Source organism: Excalfactoria chinensis, chromosome Z (genome assembly GCF_039878825.1).
Source record: "Excalfactoria chinensis isolate bCotChi1 chromosome Z, bCotChi1.hap2, whole genome shotgun sequence".
NCBI classification, from domain to species: domain Eukaryota; kingdom Metazoa; phylum Chordata; class Aves; order Galliformes; family Phasianidae; genus Excalfactoria; species Excalfactoria chinensis.
In genome coordinates this window covers 66,478,929-66,500,147 of record NC_092857.1, presented here as the reverse complement: position 1 = coordinate 66,500,147, position 21,219 = coordinate 66,478,929, and the positions used below count along the sequence as shown (strand labels likewise).

The following is a 21,219-nucleotide window of genomic DNA, read 5'->3' as shown; positions in this document are numbered from 1 at the left end:
AGGATATAGGATGAGTTGTAATAGTCTCAAGTTACACCAGTGAAGGTAAAGGTTGGATATTAGGAAAAATTTCTTCTCCGAAGAGTGTTGAGATATTGGAATAGGCTACCCGGGGATGCCATTCACAGAGGCCTAGACAGGCATAAGCAGTGGACCCAGGAAAGCCTCGGGTTCAATATATCCAAGTTCAAAGTCTTGTACCACAGTACCCTCACTAGTACAGGCTGTGAAATGCTAGGATAGAGAACAGTCCTGCTAAAAAGAAGTTGGAGGTACTGGTAGATGGCAAGCTGGACATGAGCCAGCATTGTGCCTTTGCTGCCCAGGCCAAAAGAAGAGTGGCCAGCAGGGTGAGAGAGGTGATCCTGTCCCTTTGCTCTGCACCAGAGAGACCTCATCTGGAGTACTACATCTGGATGGGGAGTCCTCAGTACAGGAAAAACATGGACCTGTTGGAGTGTATTCAGAGGAGGGCCATGGAAATGATCCGAGGGGTGGAACACTTCTCCTATGAGGACAGGCTGGGAGAACTGAGGCTGTTTGGCTGGGAGAAGAGTAGTCTCCAGGGTGACCTGATAGTGACTTTTGAGTACATAAAGAGCAACTATAAGAAAGAAGAAGACAGACACTTGAGTGGGGTCTGTTGTGATAGAACAAGGGGAAATGTTTTCAGAATAAAGAGATTTAGATTGGATATAGGGGAGAAGCTTTCCCAGTCAAACGTGTTGCTGTCCCACTTAGAAACCTAACAGCAGGAAGCATCACTTTTGAAAACTGATAACAAAACAGTAGCATGGCCTTCTGATTCTCAGAATTGAACATTTTGACTGAAGAGCAGTCAGTACAAATTTTCTAAAACTCTAGGAATCTGGGAAGACAAGAAAGAAGAAATTGTTAAAAATGCTTTAAATCTGAAGTAATTTACTTCGACTAGGATCAGCTTAAAAAACAAAAAGTTCTGTGTTACAGCAGAGAAATCAAATTTAATTTTTAGGATGGCCTGAAGAGAAGAATTCTGTGTCAGATCAAGAATTGCTTTCTGGTGAAAGACATCAGATGGACGAAGTAACTGATCTTTGCATGTCACCTCAGACCAAGATGCAGCACTTTGGCCTGCCTATAAATGCTGCATCTTCTCTCAAAGTAGACAGAACAAATACATCTCTGGATTGTGCTGCTGGAGGAAATGCACAGAAGAGTAAGATAGAAGAGACAAATTATTTCTTAAACCACGAAGAGAAGGCAAACATATCACTTGGGTCTGTCAGCTGTAGAGATGTGCCTTTTAAACAACACAGCTTTTCTGACAGTCAGAAGCTCGCATCATTCACACTGGATTCAAAATGGGACAATGACGATTCTGATCTGAACAACTTTATAATGCTAAGGTGTAGACACACAATCACTCAAAGACAGGAAAAAAATGGTGTAGATAGTCCTGGAAAAGGTATGTTAATCATTTTATTCTGCTGTTATTCCATTTTCAGTACTGCTTTCTAGTGCCAGTGGATGCCATGGATGCTGGTAGTTCCTGTTTGTAGAATTATGGGGGAAATGGTTCAGTTCAGTGGTAACATTTTTAAGATCTTTAATGCAGTTAAATGTTCATTCATGGTTCTTGACTTCATTTGTTCTTTATATTTCATTGGTTTTTGTTTGTTTGTTCTGGGGTTTGGAGGAGTTGTTTGTTTGTTTATTGTTTTGTTGTTGGTTGGTTGGTTTTTAGTGTAATAAATATGAGTTTATTCCTGTTCTGAAGACTGTCTTTAAACTGTACTTACTCCAGAAGATCTGAATATAAGGCAGCACATATTTACTGTGCAGGTGCCAGAGCCCTATCACAGACTGCCCAGATCTTGTGGAGTTTCCTCCACGAAGATCCCCGAAGTGGCCTGGATGTGGTCCTAGGCTCTGGGTCTTCCTGGTGGAACAGGGATTAGAACAGATAGACACAGAGGTCCTTGCCTATCTCAGCCATGCTGAGATTCTCTTTATTCTGTTTATAAGTTATTTTTCATCTTATAGAGCAAATTAATTCTGAGTGAAATTCATCTTTTGCAGTTTCTGGTAGACATCCTAACCTCCCCCCCTCCTGTGACCCTCTCCCCCTTCATGGCCTGATTGAGCAGCAATCTCACTTTTAAAACTACTAGAGCAAGTTATCAGAAGTGTAGCCTTATGCCACCATCTAGCGAATTCTGACTGCAATTGCATCTTCTAAGATGAATAAAAATGTTCTGAAAAGCAAAGCAGTCAATTCTACACTTTCAAGCAGGGCGTAGTAAGCTTGCGAAAGGGCTATTCCTTCTTTGTTTATCTTGTTTAGCTTACTTTTTAAGGATTCCACTTTACATAATATTTAGTTTAAAAAATATACAAGAGAAAATAAGTAAAAGCAATTTGTTGATCCAATTTTAAGACTCACTTAACTCTTTAAAACAAGGGGGCTTCTAGTCTTAATTAGAAATTTAGGGGATTTTGAATTATGTTTTCATCTCTATTTGGTCAGTTTGTTTTCTTGAGTCAACTGAAGTTTTTAACTGAAAATAATTGGCAATGTTTAGGAGACAACCAGTCAGAACCCATGTCTGAAATAAGAGATAGCACTGACAAAGGAAGCTTTGTGGACAGTAGTGCATGGAGGTCTTGCATCAGCATTTATAAAGAACAAAGCAAAAAAACCAAACTTTAAAATACTAGTAACTTGCAATAGATAGCTGTAAGATAGGAAGAAAATGTTATCTTTGGTAAACAGTTGTTCAAAGAAAATCTTCCTTCTGTCATTTGCTGTTTCCATGTTCTTTCTGGGTTGCTTATGTTATCTAATCCTTTCTGCTCATACTTGCTCATTATCTAGCATCTTCACTCACACTGACTGAGAATTTGTTAGTGCCTCACTTCCTAGGAAGTGCAGCCTGACGCTGCCATGTCTTGGTCTATCTCAGTGCTTTTTTCTGTAGTATGAGACCATGGAAAGAAAACTGTTTGTGGAAAGAAAACACTGTATCTGTCTTACAAGCTACTTAATTTGAAAAGCTTTTATTGCATGTAAAGTCATTTACAAAACAGTTTTCTTCATTGAGAGGGTTTTGTTATGTTTGTAACAAAATGTTTATCCCTGATTTAATGACTCAGTGCTGCAGCCTGAAGAACTGCATTTACCTGAGCACAAAGAGGACAGTTCTGTTTGTGAGCCTGCAAGAACGGAGAAAAAAGAGCAAGAGAATGACAGCAGTGTCATAGTCAAAATTCAAGCATCAGGTATACTAATTTTTGATGTACTTTATAGGGCTACAGATGCATACTACTGTAGCATATTATCATTTTTTATTAAAAACTGCCAGTCAAATACGGAAATTATTAAGCTTACTATCGTCCTTGTGACCGATGACATTCAAAAGAAATGTTTGTGTACATTTTGTGCATTGTGTACACTGGTGTGAGAACAGGCTATGTAACTATGATTTAACACTAAGACAGATGACATGCAAACAAAAAAATGCAAGTTTTTAGTTATGTCTGACCCAAGTCAGCTGACACGAAATCTCTTCAGGTTAATCAGTATTCTCAAATAACAAATGCAAATTTTTCCACAGAGTAAATGAGAGAATAGGAGGCAGGATGGATTAGCAGTGAAAATGTCTTTAATGAAGTCCAGTTCAACAAAGTAACCATGCTACATCCACACAATAGCAATTTGCTCCATGTTTATCTAATACATGACTGAGCCTTACTCAGTGCTGCTGTATTTTTTTAAGGGATTACGTCAAAGAACATGCCCTGAGCACTACAGTTCTGCCATACAGTAGGAGCTGTAAATAGAAACCATTCCTGGTAGATAAATATTAAAAAGATATTTATCCAAGATATTTTACGGACTCAAACTAAACACATACAAAGCACGCCCAACTCCATTACAGCCCTTGAAATGTAGTGTTTCATTGTGCTTCAACAAACCCAAGTACAAGATGCTGCACCTGGATTGGGGCAATCCAAAACAATATCACAGATTTGGGGATTAAAGGATTGAGATCAGCCCTGCAAAGAAGGATTTGTGGGTACTGGTAGATGAAAAATTAGACATTAGCTGACAGTGTGCATATGCAGTCCAGAAAGCCTGTACTACACTGGGCTGTGTCAAAAGAAGCATGACCAGCAGATTGAGGGAGGTAATTGTCTTCCTCTGCTCTTGTGAAGCCCTACCTACAGTACTGCATCTAGCTCTGAAGCCTTTAGCGCAAGAAGGATGTGGACCCATAAGAGCAAATTTGGAGGGGGACCACAAAATGAGCTGAGATCTGAAGAATCTCTCATATGAAGAAAGACTGAGAGTGCTGAATTTTTTCTGTCTGAAGGAGAGAAGGCTCAGAGGAGACCTCATTGTGATCTTCCAGTGTTTAAAGGGTGCTTATAAGGAAGAAGGAGACATTTACAGGCAAATGCAGTTATAGAACAAGAAATTATAGTTCTAAACTGAAAAGGCTTTGATTTAAATTAAGTATTAAGAGTAAATTCCTTACTCAGAAGGTGATGCCCCATGCCTGGAGGCATTCAAGGCCAGGTTGAATGGGGCCCTGGGCAGCCTGATCTGGTGAGTGGCAGCCCCTGCTCATGGCATGGAGTTGGAACTGGGTGGGTTCTAAGTCCTTCCAACCCAATCCATTCCGTGATAGCCTTGCATATGATGGAAATAAATATTTCTCAAATACAAGTCATAGCCAAAATAGAGGTTAGAAAGATTCACTTACACTTTTTTTTTTTTTTTTTTTTTTTTTTTTTAATAGTGAAACAATGAGGATAGATGAGTAGAATTATGTTTTAAAAACAAAATGCTAGATCAGTGCAGGAATGCCTGTATTCAATTTTACAATGAGCATCCAAAATACTGTAGTATCTGACCTATTTTCACACAGAATGAAAAATTTGTCATGATAGTAATTTTTGGTTTGGATGTCTAATGAATTTTTTTAATTGTTAGGAAGTAATACTCTGACCAAATAAGCCTAGGTCATCAGCTAGCTGAATTACGTGATTTGTGTAGGTCAGCTGAATATACTTTGGAAAGTAATAGTAAATTCTTAGAAGAAAAGAATCACTGAGCTCTCATCTTCTTAAAAAGATCAACTCAACTATTATGATGAGCATATTAAGATAATGGGTATTAAAGTATTTCACTCTGTTTCTAAGAGATCAATTTCTTTGACGTTGCTAGCCAAAAATATCAGAAGTTGAATGCCAGGGAAGAAGTTGAAGTTATCATAACAAATGAAATTAAGTCAGCTAAGTCTAATCTTAGGCTACAGAATAGACAAAGATAATTAAACAATGTAGTAATATTTCAAACTTAGAGGGAGTCATAAAATTCTAACTATCCATCATGTATTTGGGTCTCTTTATGAGATGGATGAAATAATACAGCTACCTACTGTGAGGAGTAGCTTAATTCTATGACCCAGCAGGATCTTTAGTGAGCACTTGTTTTTTCTGTTAATGTTGTAGCTTTCTTTGTGTTTGCTTGGTGTTCTGAGTATTATCATCTGGTACATGAAGCCAAACTTTACTATTGTGTTTTCTTTTAATCAGAAAGCCAATGCCAGGCATACTGCCTGCTGAAAGAAGCGGCCACTTCTGCTTTAAAAGATTTGACACATCTGGGTGTACTTGCTTCTGTAAGCTGGAGCTTTGACAACATTAAGTTTGATCACACAAGATTTTTCCTAAAGCAACAGGAGAAGATGATATGTGATCATTTTAAAGAAGGTATGTTTTTAAAAAGTCTGTGTTTCATCTGCAGCACTAATATATGTATCTATGGTGACACACAGCTCAAGGTATCCGTTAAGTAACAAAGTTTCAGCAATTTGTCTTGTATGATTTTATTTCTAGAATATTTCCTACTTAACTTAAATACTGTAACACAAGAAATATTCTAATTGAATTTTATTGTAAAATATTTTAGATATGATTAAACAATGTTGCTTCTATATCAAACTGTTAAAATCATTTGTTTTGTTTTAGACTTTTTATTTATTTATTTATTTATTTTAGATATTTTAAGGTGAAAAGCTGTTCACATGTTTTTGTTGTTTCTTTTGGTAGCTGTTTTTTGTTTGTTTTTTTTTTGTTTTGTTTTGTTTTGTTTTTTACATCTGCATGACTACAGGGAAAATAAATGAACAATGCTAAGCTTACTTTAGAAATCAGAAGGAAAAAAATCATATTGATTTCATTTTTTTCTAACTTCACTTCTGGTATGTGCACACTCTGATGAACCAGGAAAATAATAATAATATTAATCATCATCATAATAAATCTGTGACAACCAAAGATCTTTATGCTACAGATATGAGAGGGGCGGCAAAGTTCACAACAAAATACAGACTGTTTGAGGAAGATATAGAAAGCTTTTGAATTCTGCATTTTTGTTTTTTGTTTGTTTGGTTGGTTTTTGTTGTTTTTACTTTTACTGCTCATACCTGTAGAATAATAGAGCAAGCAGTCTACTGCCTGACTAGTCTGCATTTTATGTCACAAGCTCTGTGACAAATTTCAGCTGTTCAAATGTTATTACTTTCTGGGTTTAATGTATCTTTTTTAGAATGAAAGTAGTGACAATGAAATTGCAAATGAGCAAGATGAACGAAAATTATTTTAGTGGTCTCTGCAAGATGGCAGCCTGTGATCAATAGGATTACCATATTAAAAGTATGATCAGCAGAGTTCTCTTAATTTGAGGGAGCTTCAGAAAGAGAAGCAGTCCGCTTCACCCATACATGAGGGAAAAACTGAGCACCTATGTCAGTGAATTGCAGAAAGGAAAATATTTCTGAGAAGAGTATATAAAAACATGCTGTTGACTAGTCAGATGAGGCAGTAGTATGAAGGATCAAAAGATAGGAAGTTTATAAGTTTCCGTGTCTGTTTGAAAATTGTCTTACTAAAATCATTAAGGCAGTGTCAATTTAACATCAGACTTGGAGGAACTGTTGTCCCATCCTCCAGCAAACATCATCTATGCCTACACAGCTTTCAGAAATGCTGCCATATATATTCCCCATGCTTGCTGTGGATCAGATAACATGAGAAAGTTAGGCCTTTTGCTTCTTGAACAGTCTTTCAAGTTTATACTTATTTAACTGTTTTAAGGAAAATTCTGAGATGTTGAGTTCTTGTAAATTGCTTGCATATTTATTGTGTAATTTCTGAAATGTTATATGAACAAAACCTGTCTTCCCTTTGTAAAGGTAAAGTAGATGAGAAAGAGATCGTGCTGTTCAGACATGCTGCTCTGGTGCATCTCCTGGTGACATGTCGAGACCTTCTGTTAACATGTGGCTTGGACACAGCACTAGGTCTGTTTTTGTGAGTGAACAATGATACGGAGAATCTTCATAGTTTTTTTGTGTTGTTTCTTTTTGTTTGTTTGTTTGTTTTTGTTGTTATTCTACAGTCTTTCATGTCTGTAAACTGTGTAAGCTGACAACCAGTAAACATCCTGCGTAGTTTCCATGTCATTTTCTTCTCCCTTTGCTTGTTTATTTCTGTTACATTATTAGATATGAATGACTGTACTTTGGCATACATGGGCTCAGTTCCTGAATAATATTCCACTGTTTGTGTTATTATGCTGATGTGAGCATCTATGTACATAATGTGTTTACTTCTTTCCAAATGACAAGCCTTAATTGGAATCTCTGTGTTGAAACTGGGGAACATGCAAAAGTGACAAGCTCTTTGTTGCATACAATTCACATTCTGAAATGGACCAATTTCACTTAAATGGTCTTAGGTTCATTGAAAATGAGGTACTTAGAAGCAAGGCTATTTCAAACAAAATCTTAAGTCTAACAAACACATGATAAGGCTGGGGTTTTGAATTTACCATCCAGATCTCAGTACTGGACTCACAATGACCATTTTGTGTTCCTCTGCTATTATTCTAATCAGATTTGGGATCTGAAAAATTCATTATCACCTAATTTTATGCCTGAAGTCACAATGCCATGCTTCTCAAGTTCTCATTGTACTGTGATTTTTCAGAAAGATCTACCAGAGTAGATAAATTAATGGCTTTTTGGATGCCTTAAAATCAGGTTCCCTAAGTGTTTGTAGGAGAGAAAAAAGCATTGATATTCAAGCTAAAGTTTTTCCCAATTATCCAGTCATGGAGAGTGTTTCTTCAAAGATGATGTAAAATGGAAAACATTTGCCATAAACCGAAATGTTGGAAAAAAAATCGATTTGTATTTGCCTAATCATTTCTTAGCAATAAAAAATGGGGAGAAAAATACAGAATGAACAAATGAGTTCTAAAAAGGTTTGTTTTGTTTTCTGTTGATATTGTAGTAGAAAGTAAGAGGATGGGAGGGAGAAAGATGTTTCTCCATGTAATGTTGATCAACACTTATGCGTCCTTATCCCAGCAGCACCTGCCACAAGATACTGCACATGTACAAAGGATACTAGAAAACTGAGTTCTACATAGGCCCTGTAGTTCTCACTTAATATTATAACCTTGTGCAGTGATGTGTGATTCACCACATAAGTGTCTTAGATCTATTTTTTCTTTGTGCATTTTTTTATACCCCTGGCATTGCTCACCATTTGTATAAAAGACATCACATAGGACAAATAAAGCTTTAAGCAGTGGAACTTCTTTAGTGTAAACCATACAATTAAATTAAAAACCATATAAATTAAATATAACAATGTTTCAAAGCATTATGTTCTGTAACTCTAGCTGGAATCATAGATATTACAGGAGGTATAGCAATTTTTAAAATGGCAGTTATATACAAGCTAGTAATAGCAGAATTCTTCCTTATTGTTCACCCAGTAAATGTTCAGCTTTTTTGAGCAAGCTACCTTCACATATTTTAGTGTACATGTATATTAGGCATCCAAATATTAACAAACGTCCTTTGTCTCTGCAGCTACCTTTTTTGTTGTTGTTTTGTCAACAGGATACTTGTCTAAAGCAAAGGATATCTATAAAAGCATCTTAGAATCCTGTTTGAATAATATCTGGAGGCAGCTGAAGATTGTACAGTACAGCAGCCAGAAAAAACATGAATCCAGTCCCAAACTAACAGAGCTTCAGTGTCGAATGTTAAATTGGATGCAGACTTATGCAGAGGAACACAGTGTTAAGGTTAGCAATATAAACAGTCTCTCTAAGCAAATGAAATTGGTCTAAAGTATATTGATGATTGTAAAACCATCTTTAAATGAGAAATGGCATCTGTTAAATATGGAAAATCACAGAATCATAGAATGGCTTAGATTGGAATAGACCATAAAGATCATCCAATTCCAAATCCTTGCCATAGGCAGGGTTGCCATCTACTACATCAGTCTGCTCAGGGCCCCAGCTAATCTGTCCTTGAATGCCTTTGGGATGAGGCATACATAGCTTCTCTGGAAAATGTGTTGCATTGGATTAAGGAATTACTTCCTAGTATCCAATCTAAATGTTCTCTCATTTAATTTGAAGCCATGTCCCTTTGTTCATTTTCTGTCCCTGCAGGAAGTTGGCCTCCCTCCTACTTTCATACTCTCCTCAAGTACTGAAATGTTGTAAAAAGACAGCCCCAGAGTCTTCTCTTCTCCAAGCTGAACAAGCCTAGCTTCTTAAATCTTTCTTCGTAGGAGAGGTGCTCCAGCCCTCTGACCATCTTTCTGGCCCTCATCTGGACTCACCCCAGCAGCTTTGCATCCTTGTGCTGGCAGCCCCAGACTTAGACTCAGTACTCAGGGTGGGAAAATGAGAGCAAAACAGAAAGAGTCAATCACCTCCTCACCCTGCTGGCCATCTTGATGCAGCCTGGGATAAATTTGGCCTTCTGGGCTTCTAGCACGAGCTGCTGGCTCATGTACAGCCCTTCATCCACCAGAACCTCCAAGTCCTTCTCTGCAGGGCTCCATATGGGTTGCCTCAAAACAACTGCAACATCATGCACTTGGCCTTGTTGATTGTCTTTATGTTCATTTTAGTCCACTTCTCAAGCTTGTCCAGATCACTTTGAATGGCATGTCTTCCTTCTACTGTGTCAACTGCTCCACTCAGCTCACTGTTGTCAGCAAGTTTGCTAAAGATACACTTGATCCTACTGTCATCTCACTGATAAAAATGTTGAGCAGCAGTCCCAAGATACATCCCTGGGGGACTCCAGCTGTGACCAGATTCCAGCTGGACATAGAGCCATTTACCACATCCCTCTGGCTGCAATCATCCAACCAACTCTTTACCCACTGACTAATACAGAAATCAAATCCATGTTTGTTCAATTTAGAGATAAGGGTGTGATGTGGGACCGTATCAAAGGGCCTGCAGAAATCCAGCTAAATAAAAGCAGTTCTTTATTTGTCTACTGAGTAGACAAATCCTCTGCTGCATCATAGAAGGCCACTAAATCTGTTGGGCACGATCTACCCTTTGTGAAGCTGTACTGGCTGTCTCAGATGTTTCTTTCTCCATTTCTTAAAAATGGTTGGGGTTTTTCCCTCTTTCCAATCACCAGGGACTTTGTCTGAAAAGTATACTTTTCAAGTATAAAGGAGAGAGGCATAACATAAAATTAAGGATAACATAAAGTTTAAGGCACCTATCAGGAATAATGCAGGTATGTGTTTCTTTGGATCTCCCCTTGCTGCAAGAGTAAAACAACATGCATAGAAGCTTTTAAATTGTAAGAGCTTTGTTTTTTTTGCAGATGGTATTTGTTTCTCTGATAAGTATACTGTGTCATATCAATTACTGTAAATTGCATCATAACCTTTTTTTTGGCAGCTTCAATCTTCTTATCTTCTTCTGGTGCAAAAACTCATAGTACAAGTAAGAGCTGTGTATTGATGCAGTGGTGCTCAGAGCACAGACACTGTGGTTATTGTTATCCACAGTCTCTGCTTGACAAATGCATCTGGCCAAACTTTCCATATTTCTTTTATATGAGTAAATACCTGTAAGACATGGTTATGGCACTAATAATAGAATTGTGGAAGAAATTAGTTATACAGAAGTTTTGTTTTTTTCTGCATTTGTGAATATTGTCAGTGATTCCATGCAGGGAATAATACTGTTTTCATTTGCATATTATTTATTATTTACTTGCAGAACACTTCTCACATAGTAAAGCAGAAATGAGAATATGTATAAATATACTATATGTATACTTAAATACCCTGACATTTTGCAGTATAATTTATGCTATTGAAGACACAGCCAGAAATCTCCAAATCTTCAAGCTTATTTTCATTTATTTTAGTTCTTTCTCATGCGTCAGCTCTTCTTTTGATTCTGCTATGAGAACATGTGATGATTTAGTTTTCCTGAAAAGAAAAACATAGAGTCATAGAATCATGGAATGGATTGGAAGGAGCATTAAGGACCATTCATTTCCAAACCCAATGCTGTAAATAAGTCTGCCACCCAGCAGATCAGACTGCCCAGGGTCCCACCCAGCCTGGCCTTAATGCCTCCAGGGATGGGGCATCCACAGCTTCTCCAGACAGCCTGTGACAGGGCCTCAGCTTCATTGCCCTCACATTGAAGAATTTCTTTCAAATATCTTATCTAAATTTACCTTCCTTCAATTTAAAGCCATTCCCCCACTAGTCCTGTTTCCACAGTCCCTAATTAATAGTCTCTCCTGACCTTTCTTGTAGGCCCCTTCAGCTGCTCTCAATGCACTTATTGCCCAACCCGCACTTGACTTGCTTGTGGGATTGCCTCCATCATAAGTGTGCTAAGTCAAGTACAATAAGCTATTCTATTGAAATTTAAATTGGATATGAAGCACCTTAAACAAAATATTATTGATTGTTTTGATGCTCACCTTTCAGCAGTACCTGTATGTCGATTTCAGCATCATTTTCTTATTCTTGATCATTACGCATTTTGCTTTCTGTTACTAAGATCATACCGTACTAGGAGACATCTGACAACTTTGTCATCTTAATGTCAGTTCATTGACAATTCTGTATTTCTTATGAACTCCACTAGATTCAGTTTTTAAAATTTTGAAATATAACTGAGTTTTGACTTGCCAGTTTGTCTTAAATTTGTGTCTGCAGAATTTTAGAGCATATGTGATTTCATTCACAATTACAAGATCATTCATGCTTCACTGACATTCAGTGACAGGTCCCAGTCAAACAGAAAAGAAAAAAGTATTCTAGCTTTAATGCAAATTGAGAGTTGTATTACATAAACCATTTCCTACTCTGTCATTTCACATCAGCATCTGTTAGTACAATATGAAACATGTTAATCTACTTATCCTTTAATGAGCCAAAGTTACTATTAATGGTAACAGAATAGAAAATCTCCTTTGTAAGCAATAATTTCTTAACAAAATAAAAGAAATGAATCTGAAATGAATTTCTGATCTTTCTGTTTCATTTTGTTTCATTTCTACTCACGACTATGTAGAATACCACTAAAAACATGTACTCTAGCTCACAACAGGATGCCCTGAGTTTGCGGTTCAATGATGAAGTTAAAAAACAGACCTGCATTTTAAGTTACAGATGTCCAAAACTGTTTTGAAAGGAACCACAGGGTTGTCAGGTGGCTGTTCTCTTCATTAATAAGTGGAAATTTGTCTTTTTTAAGGTTGTCAGGTAGATGGATGTCCAGAAGTTATTTTCTAAAAAGGTCTAATAGGGTTTTGACATTTACATATTTAATTTCCTTGTGCCTTTAGGTCTTAGAGTTAGACATGTTAAATGCCTTCTTAAAAATCTTGTCTTGTTTGTGCTATGAAAAGTAAATATAAAATTTCATACCAGTTCAGGTATCATCCTGTCTGAAGCTGAATGTCTGGTACAAGTCCTGTATGTGCGTACACATTCTTATTTAAATGTTTTGATTATTTAATACAAGTACAAATTCCATTTGTACCATTCAAAATTATGGATAAGGTAAACACATTTTCCAGTAGTGTCCACTGTGTGGTTATTTGCTGAATTCTAATCTTTTCAGCGTTTCTACCTTCACCAGTGCTTAGTGACTATCAAATGTAACCTGGCTTTAGAAATAATACTTCAAAGCACTCCATTTACAGCCTGAAAAATCTTTCTAATTAGTATGGTAGAATGTTGTGCCTCCCTCCAGTACATCACCACCTTAATTCTAAGCAACTTCAGTTTAAGTTTTGCCTCCATAGGGATAACATCTCTAATGTGACAATAATGATCTGTCCAGTGCAACAGTAATAATGTAGTATAATTAGTATCTTTAAAGATCATTTTTACTTTTAATTTAAAAATTCAGATTTCAGACCTCTATTAGAAGAGACCTGTCCATAAAATTGAATTATGGTACTGGCGTCTTCCATGGTGTAATTTTTCAAATATTGTAATAATATTTGTGTGTACTTGTTATTATGGAAAATTCTGATATTTCCATTTTTGCCACCTGCTTAGTCAATCTATTTTTTTCTTTTTTTTTTCTTTTTTTTTTTTTCTTTTTTTCCCCAAAGGTGAAAGTAAGATATTAAGTAGACTGAAAGGAATGTTTTGTGGTTTGTTTTTACTTCTTTAACTTGTCTCCTTCCAGATACTAATCATAATAAGAATGGACTCTGAAAGAGAAAAAGAAGCTCTCATTCACACTGTATCTAGAGTAGAAGGTAAATAATTATTTTAATCCAGTTTTGAAAGAAGAAGTTTGTGTATTCTGTGCTTAGTTACTTTCCTCTTTAAGTGCTTTCTCGGATGTCTCTGATCCTTCTCTACACTGGGGCATGTCTATGTACATTACTCACATTTTTCTGTTTCCAAACTCTTCTATAAACCTCCCTTTCCTCTCCCCCCCCACCCCTCCTCATTTATAGTTTTTATTTTCACCTGTTTGAGACATCAGGTATAATGTCTTGTTACAAAAATGAGTTCATGTGTTGAGTCAAAAATGTAATCAACAGAACATGAAGTATGTGTGGCATCCTTTGCCTAGTATAATTGTATCAGTTGATCAGATTATCTATTTATAGTTGGTTGTAGGTCAGAAGTATTCCTCCTTGCATGCCAAGTTTAAGGATAATTTAGAAGTCTTAAGTAAGCTCTCTAAAATAGGACTTTAGGTGAGTATTTTGGTGTAGGTCATGACTTTCTTTCACCACTTGTTGCTGACCTTGTATGTTAATTGGCTAAATACATGAGCATCATCAAAAACAAACTATTACAACCAAGAAAAAAACATGGATTTCCTCTCTCCCAGCCTCACTGATAAAGCAACACCTGTTGTCATTTTACTTCTGTGTTATCATTATACAAGCTTTTTCAACATAGGAGATTCAGAAGAATCAGTAGAAAAGAAGTATGTTTCAGAAGGATTGATATTTGAGACAGCACTTATGTATAGAGCAAGCCACTGATTCTTCTCATGTTGTTTCTTAAAACTTACTTTTGTGACTTTTTGCTTAATTGTTAACAAGATCTTGTATTGTACCGTTCTTCTGCTTATTAAAATAAATTTGAATTTCCTTTGCTCTCCAAAAAAATGACAGCTTATCTTTCAGAGTATTCACAATTATCAGACATTCACAATGTTTTTACTAATTATAATAATGTTTACTGTTAAGTGCTTGATTTGTTTTCACTTGAGACTTAATTTCAAACACAAGCCAATCCAACTGACATAAGTAAGAACTTTCCTAGATGCATCTTCCAGTTACATTTGCAGAACTTAAAGCACACAGGAAGCATGCAGGTATTTAAAACTAAATAGCAAAAAGTGCTTCATTCTGTATTAGCTTTGTACCAGCAGAAGACAACTTATTTGATTAAGATTTTAATAATTTTCATGCAGGTTTAAAAGCTATTGATTTGAATTCTGAGAAAAAAGGAAACATTATGGGTTATAAAGATATCATCAGCAAGTAAGTTTAAATGTAGATTCTAAAAAAACATAGCCAGAAGTCCTTTCTCATGGCTTTCTTCAGTAAAACTTCTGTTTGTTATCACTGTAGTATCTTGTTCTGGATAAATTTTCAGAATATGGATCATCAGCTTCTTTCTGAGAGGAGAAAATTTTGTCTAAACTCCAGCAAAATGCTTGGTTACAAGACTCAGAGGAACTCCCCTTGCAATTGCAAATAAGTGTTTTATAAAGACTCTCACTGAAACAATGACAAAGTATGAGTATGCAGGAAGATAGGAATTGTTTAAATAGATAGCTGGAGTATGGGGGAGTGCAGCTTTAAATTTTAAGTGAATTTTTAAAGCAATTACAGCTTTTAAATTTAGGAAGAGTAAGTTCTTTTTCTGAGCAGACCTCAAACAACTGAAATTCTTCAAAGTAAAATGTGTTTATTTCAGTTGTACCTGAACATGTTTTTATTTTATTTTTTTATATATATATCCTCAGTAGATATGTCTGTGTTATTATACAAAATCAGAACATTGGAGCTGACTTCCCTTGGAGACACTTCTCATTAGTGATAGAATATGATTATTTTGAAAACTCTTGCTGGAAAAGACGATGTGAAGATCTAAATATTACTTACATTACTTATAAAACCATCCTCCCTGAAGCAGTACAAATGGGTAAGCGCAAACAATTGGACTGACATACAAAAGAAGAGTATTTTCTGTTCTGTGAAATGCTGCATTTGTGTGTGGGATGAGAATGAATCATAAATTATGCAGGATAAAACTAGGCAAATATTGCTGATTATATTATACAGAAAGATAGGAAGATGTTTTTCTTGGGTTATGATCTTATATTTGGCTAGAATATGGTACTAAGTGTTGGCGATCTCTTATAAAACACTTCTGCCAAGCTTACAGGTTGTTGACAGTTGATAAAAGCTGTATCTACCCTTCCTCATACTGACAGAAAGTCACTGTGAATCTAAGAGAATAAATCTAAGCTACAGCTTAACTTGAAAGGGATTCAGAAGAAATAAATTTTGGGGAAAAAAAAAAATAGCATTTAGCAGAAACATTATAATGGGGATGAATAAAAGCTGCATATTTTGAACATACATCAATATAAGTACTGAAATATATTCTGAAAGTTTTGCTGACTAAACTATTATCTTATGTATGCAAAATGTTTCAGGGAATCACTATGGTTCATCTCTTCTGGAGATACAGATTCCTTATGTGTTTTTCACCACTGAAGGTCTTCTTAGTATGCCAGATTTTCTTCAGCTTTTGGAATCTCAGTGAGTGAAAATGACCTGCTACTCCTACTGACTAATTACTTTCCAGGGTGTAGAACCAGTTTTCTAAGATATAGATCCCTTTCTTGGGTTAGAAGGGATGTTACAGATCAGTCCCTCTAGCATGGGCCGGGTTGCCATCCACTGAATCAGGCACTGGATCAGGTTGCCCAGGGCCCATTCAACCTGTCATTGGATGCCTCCACAGATGGGGCATCCACAGCTTCTTTGAGCAGCCTGTGCCTGTCCCCTACCATTCTGAGAGAAGAATTTCTTCCCAGGATCTAATCTAAACCTGTCCTCTTTTATTTTAAAACCATTTCCCCTTGTCCTATCACCACACAAAAAGTAGCTCTCCTTGCTGTTTATTAGCTTCTCTTAAGTACTTGAGGGCTGCAGTGAGTTCTCCCACAGAGCATTATCTTCTGACTGAACAAGCCCAGCTCCCTCAGCTTGTCTTCATAGGAGAGGTGCTCCAGCCCTCTGATTATCCTCGTGGTCTCCTCTGGACCCACTCCAAAACTCCATGTCTAGGGCAAAGCAGAAGGGGACAATCGCCCTGCTGGCCATCCCTCTTAACACAGCCCAGGATCTAGTTGGCCTTCTGGACTGCAAGCACACACTGCTGGCTCACAAACAGCTCTTTGTGTACCAGATACCCAAAGGCCTTCTCAACAGGGCTGTTCTCAATGAGTTCTTCTAGTCTGTACTCATATCTGCAATTGCTCTAATTCAAATGCAACACTTTGCAATTGGCCTTCTTGAATCATGTTTGAGGTGTTCACATCTTGTGAGCCTGTGTTCACATTGGCCCATTTTCAAGATTCTCGGAGCCCCTTTGGATTGTGGCCCTCCCTTCTGTTGTGTCAACTGCACCACTCCCATTGGTGTCACCAGCAAACGTGCTCTCAATCCCACTGTCTGGATCATTGATAAAGATGTATAAGCTTTCTGATGTAAGGTATATTGCCACATTTAAAGTATTAACTTTGCAAGGGACAATAAGATAGCTTTTCTTCTGAAGTCAGTGCATTTATTCTATAGATTTGCGCATGTGTCAACCAGAGGATACATTGATATTTTTTATTTTTAAGATGATCTGGAACTTTTTATGAAAACAACTATTTTAGTTGTCTGTTCTCCCTGAAAATCACAGCATCATCAACAAAACACATTTTTTGCTTCCCCAGTTCTTTATGTTTTGAAGAGTTTGTATTAACTCTTCGCAATAATTGCTTTGTATTTTTTGGATTTTTAAGTACCCAAACACTACAGATAGAGTGAAAGTTTCATTTTCTGATGTATCACAGCTTTTAGAAGAGGCTAAGTTAAAAGTAAACAAGTAAATACTTTCATTGTTTATTTAAGATCTAATATTTGCTGAATTTTGAATACCTCTTCAGCTTGTACAAACATTTGCATATTTGTAAAACATTGCTCATATGTATTGTTTTCTTTGGCATAATTTTCTTGTATTTTACTTTCCTAGTAATAAATACACATTAAAACAGTCTTCTACCCAGAAAATTTTTAAAAATGAAAGAAAGAGAAACAGCAATGTCACCTATCAAGCCCAGTGCCAGGGATGCACATTGTTAATTTCACCATGCTGTTGAAGAGACTTTCCAATTTTTTATATTTGTCTAATTGCAGTTTAACAGGAAAAAAATAATGCTTCAAGTTCAGAATTTGAACATTCAGTTTGAGATATAGTTTTAAAGATGGACCTGTTCAAGTACAGTATTCAGCTTGGCCACTAGCTAAATAGTCAGAGACTTTCAGTAGTTTCTCAGCAGATCTTCTTCACATTCACCTAAATAAATAAGCAGTTGCAGAGATTATTACAGTTCCCCTTTCAGCTCACGGCTGAATATGCTGTCCATACAAGTTTTAGCAGATTCTGGTCCTTTGTGTTTCCTGGGGATGAAGTCAGTTAATGTGACTATCATTTCTCCTCTACTTTCCACCTCAAACAGCCAAGACTCTTCTAAAGTTCTAAACATGCAGTGCTCGTTCAGTGAGTTTTTGCTGGCATTGCTTGTAAAACAACATTGGGCTACTGGCTGTTTTCTTTCAGTCAAAAAAACATTTAGCAACATGCAAGCAGCAGTCAGTAATTTTTCACCTGGTTTGCTTTCCCCATGCAACACAATTGTGAAAGGAAGGAAAGAAATACAATATACACACAATTACTCCAAAAGAAGTTAAGGGAATTTTAATTATTGTCCCATAGACATCAGTGTGAGTATTTGCTTTATTTATTTATCTTAGTTTTACTAATATATCATTGTTTATAATCTCAAAGAGTGTATGTCAAGTTCATGTGCTATGAAGCTAACAGTGTAATTGAATTAGGACCACCTATCCTGGAAAAGACCTCTGAGGTCATTTAGTCCAACATGTGTCCTGTTGGCTCAGGAGTCTTACAAGTCTTAGCCTAGTGGTATTTCAGTATGTGACTTCTACAGTTTATTCTTTGAATGTGCCTCAAAGTTAACTTGATCATTTGGGAAAGATCGCAATGTAAAAACCACAAAGAACCACGAAAATTGTATAAAGAGATGAATGCTATTCATTTCCTTCAAGAAAGTCTGGTATTTTAATTAACTGAGATTGAATAACAGAATTTTACTTATTCAGCTACAGCATTACTTTTGTTGAAAGAAGCTGCAGTTACTCTTTAAGGCTACTGGGAGATACAGACAAATATGTTGTGTTGACAATAGATGAATGCACTGCTATCTTCTTGCAGGTACAAAATGAAAATATCATGTTCAAATTCTGTAACTGGATATATCACTTCTTCACCATGTCTGCACACTAATGTATATTCTGTTTTTAATGATATCAGAATCATGCATTTTCTCATTACACAAATTATATCTAAATTCATTAATTCCAAAATTCTGCCTATGCCAGCTTGAGTAGTTAAAATGTTCTCATCTCACTACTGTTTTTTTCACAGAATTATCACATTTCACTTCAAATTGATTGTATAAATATTGTTAAGATATGTAGCTGAGGATAAGATTGTATACATGAATGTTGTAATAACCAGTTAAGTATATTTGTGTGACTATACTCTCCTACCAATCTGCATGTGAATTCTTCCCATTCCAGATAGTTAGTAATTTAGAAAATAAATTTATTAATTTAGAATTAATTTAGAAAATAATTTGTTCTCCTTTTTATAAAAATAAGAGATACTTTAAATGATGGGATAGTGTGTAAATTCTGTCATGTAGCAAGACAAATGCCTTAATGAGTAGAAGAGCAACTACTGATAAGGAGCATGTTTTATCTAACTCACATATAGTACAGCAATGCATATGAAAAGGTTATGACAGCCATGGTAATATGTTTATTTAGTTTTTACTTTTTATATTAATTTAATGGTAGAATATGGATGAATTAAATCGTGAGAAGTCCTGCGACAATGTGATATTGAAGCTGACAGCATTATCACTCCAATATACATGCTGTTGGGTTGTTTTCTGCTCCAGAGAAAGAGTGAGCTTGGAGTAAGTAAATAAATTCTTTTGCTGTCTCAGTATTTTTTTAAAAAGCTATTACTAAGGGGAGCTGCATACCAGAACAAAAACTAAAACTCTTTATTATTTGAATTTCGCTGTAGGGACACACTTCTCTTAGAAGAATATGAATATTCTAGCCTTGTATTTCTTCAGTGCTCTCACCTTTTCACCTTATTACATTGTTGTCCTGATCTCATCTAAAAAACTCAGCAGAGGCCCCCCAAAACCCAGCAAGGTTGATTTTCATGTTATATTGTTTCTGGTCCTTCACAAGACAAAAGATTAAAGAAATGGTTGTAATAAAATGGGAGGCTTTGAGGCAGGTAACTAATATAGGGCAAGTTTTTATTAAATATTTCAAATCAGCAGGTCCAGAACATTCACAGTATTAAATGTGTTATCAACAGCAATTATGCTTTTGAAGTACTTGAAGTAAATTAATCACTATAAATACATGATTATGAATCACTTCTATGTTAGCATTACTGTGTATCATTTCCAAGTACAGCAGTATTTTTTTTTTCTGTGGAAGTGCTACTGTTATTGATATAGCTCTCAGGCAGTCCTTCATCACCTATTGCAAGGTTCTTTTTCTCTAAGGAAGTGGTTAATCTTTTGTGCATCACTCTGTGTATAATTTTTCTCTGGTGACTGACCCTGATACAGCCTTTTTGCTTCAGGCCAGGCTTTCTTTGCTGCAAGCTGGCTCCATTTTCTTATCTACAATGTCTCCTTCAGTTCTCAGTTATTTCGTGCACCCTAGTTATCTTTTCACAGATAGTGATGTTCAAGGAAATGTACTAGTGCTCAGAATTCCAGGAAATGGAACAGAGATTTATTAACACAAAGAACAGACAAGACACATTTATTGCACACACATATAAAATATTAACGGTCTAACTAAACTGTTCTTACAGGTACAGTCTCAGGGGAGATACTCTTTTCAGCCTTGTCTTAATTTATGCCACTTTGATAGAATTTACACAGAAGTCAGAAGACTTTGAAGTGAAGGTAATTTTTTTTTCCCCAACAGTTATTTTATTTTAATCTTCGCTATGTGATATTTCAAAATTATTTCATGAAAGCACACGTTCAACAACAGAAACAGGAAACAATTCAACATTCAGAAAGTAAGATAAAGGACTTTAGTTCAGTACTTCTGAAGTCAGTAAAAAGAAGTCAGATTGACTCTAGTACAAGCTGAATCAGATTTGTGCAGAAGACAGTCAGCATTTTACAACTGGAATTGAAGGAACAAGGTTTTACCTTGATTTTATGAATACTAGAGTGTGTATTATTCCTCTTATTCTCCTACTAATGCCTTACTTTGAAGTTTTAGGTTAATATTGTTGATAACGTAGTGGAAAAGAAAGCGTATGTTTTCTCTGTAATGTCAGATATCTTGTTTCATTTTTATTATGTCACTACAAATATTGTGCTTTTATTCTTTATTAATAAAAAATATGGTGTGTGGAATAATTCTCATTTAAAAAATGGGGCAAAAATTTCACCTGTCTTCT

The 21,219-nt window shown here is 36.1% G+C and overlaps 1 protein-coding gene across 1 annotated transcript in view; it reads left to right on the top strand.

The window, feature by feature from the left end:
- SHOC1 (shortage in chiasmata 1) overlaps positions 1 to 21,219 on the top strand; it is a 47,250-nt gene that overhangs the window by 19,400 nt on the left and 6,631 nt on the right. Inside the window, exons 11-20 of the mRNA XM_072360355.1 lie at positions 995 to 1,447; positions 3,136 to 3,261; positions 5,584 to 5,760; positions 7,245 to 7,352; positions 8,964 to 9,151; positions 13,559 to 13,631; positions 14,810 to 14,879; positions 15,362 to 15,546; positions 16,064 to 16,169; positions 20,617 to 20,710. Of these exons, the coding sequence (XP_072216456.1) occupies positions 995 to 1,447; positions 3,136 to 3,261; positions 5,584 to 5,760; positions 7,245 to 7,352; positions 8,964 to 9,151; positions 13,559 to 13,631; positions 14,810 to 14,879; positions 15,362 to 15,546; positions 16,064 to 16,169; positions 20,617 to 20,710 (1,580 nt within the window). The remainder of the gene's footprint in view (positions 1 to 994; positions 1,448 to 3,135; positions 3,262 to 5,583; positions 5,761 to 7,244; positions 7,353 to 8,963; positions 9,152 to 13,558; positions 13,632 to 14,809; positions 14,880 to 15,361; positions 15,547 to 16,063; positions 16,170 to 20,616; positions 20,711 to 21,219) is intronic.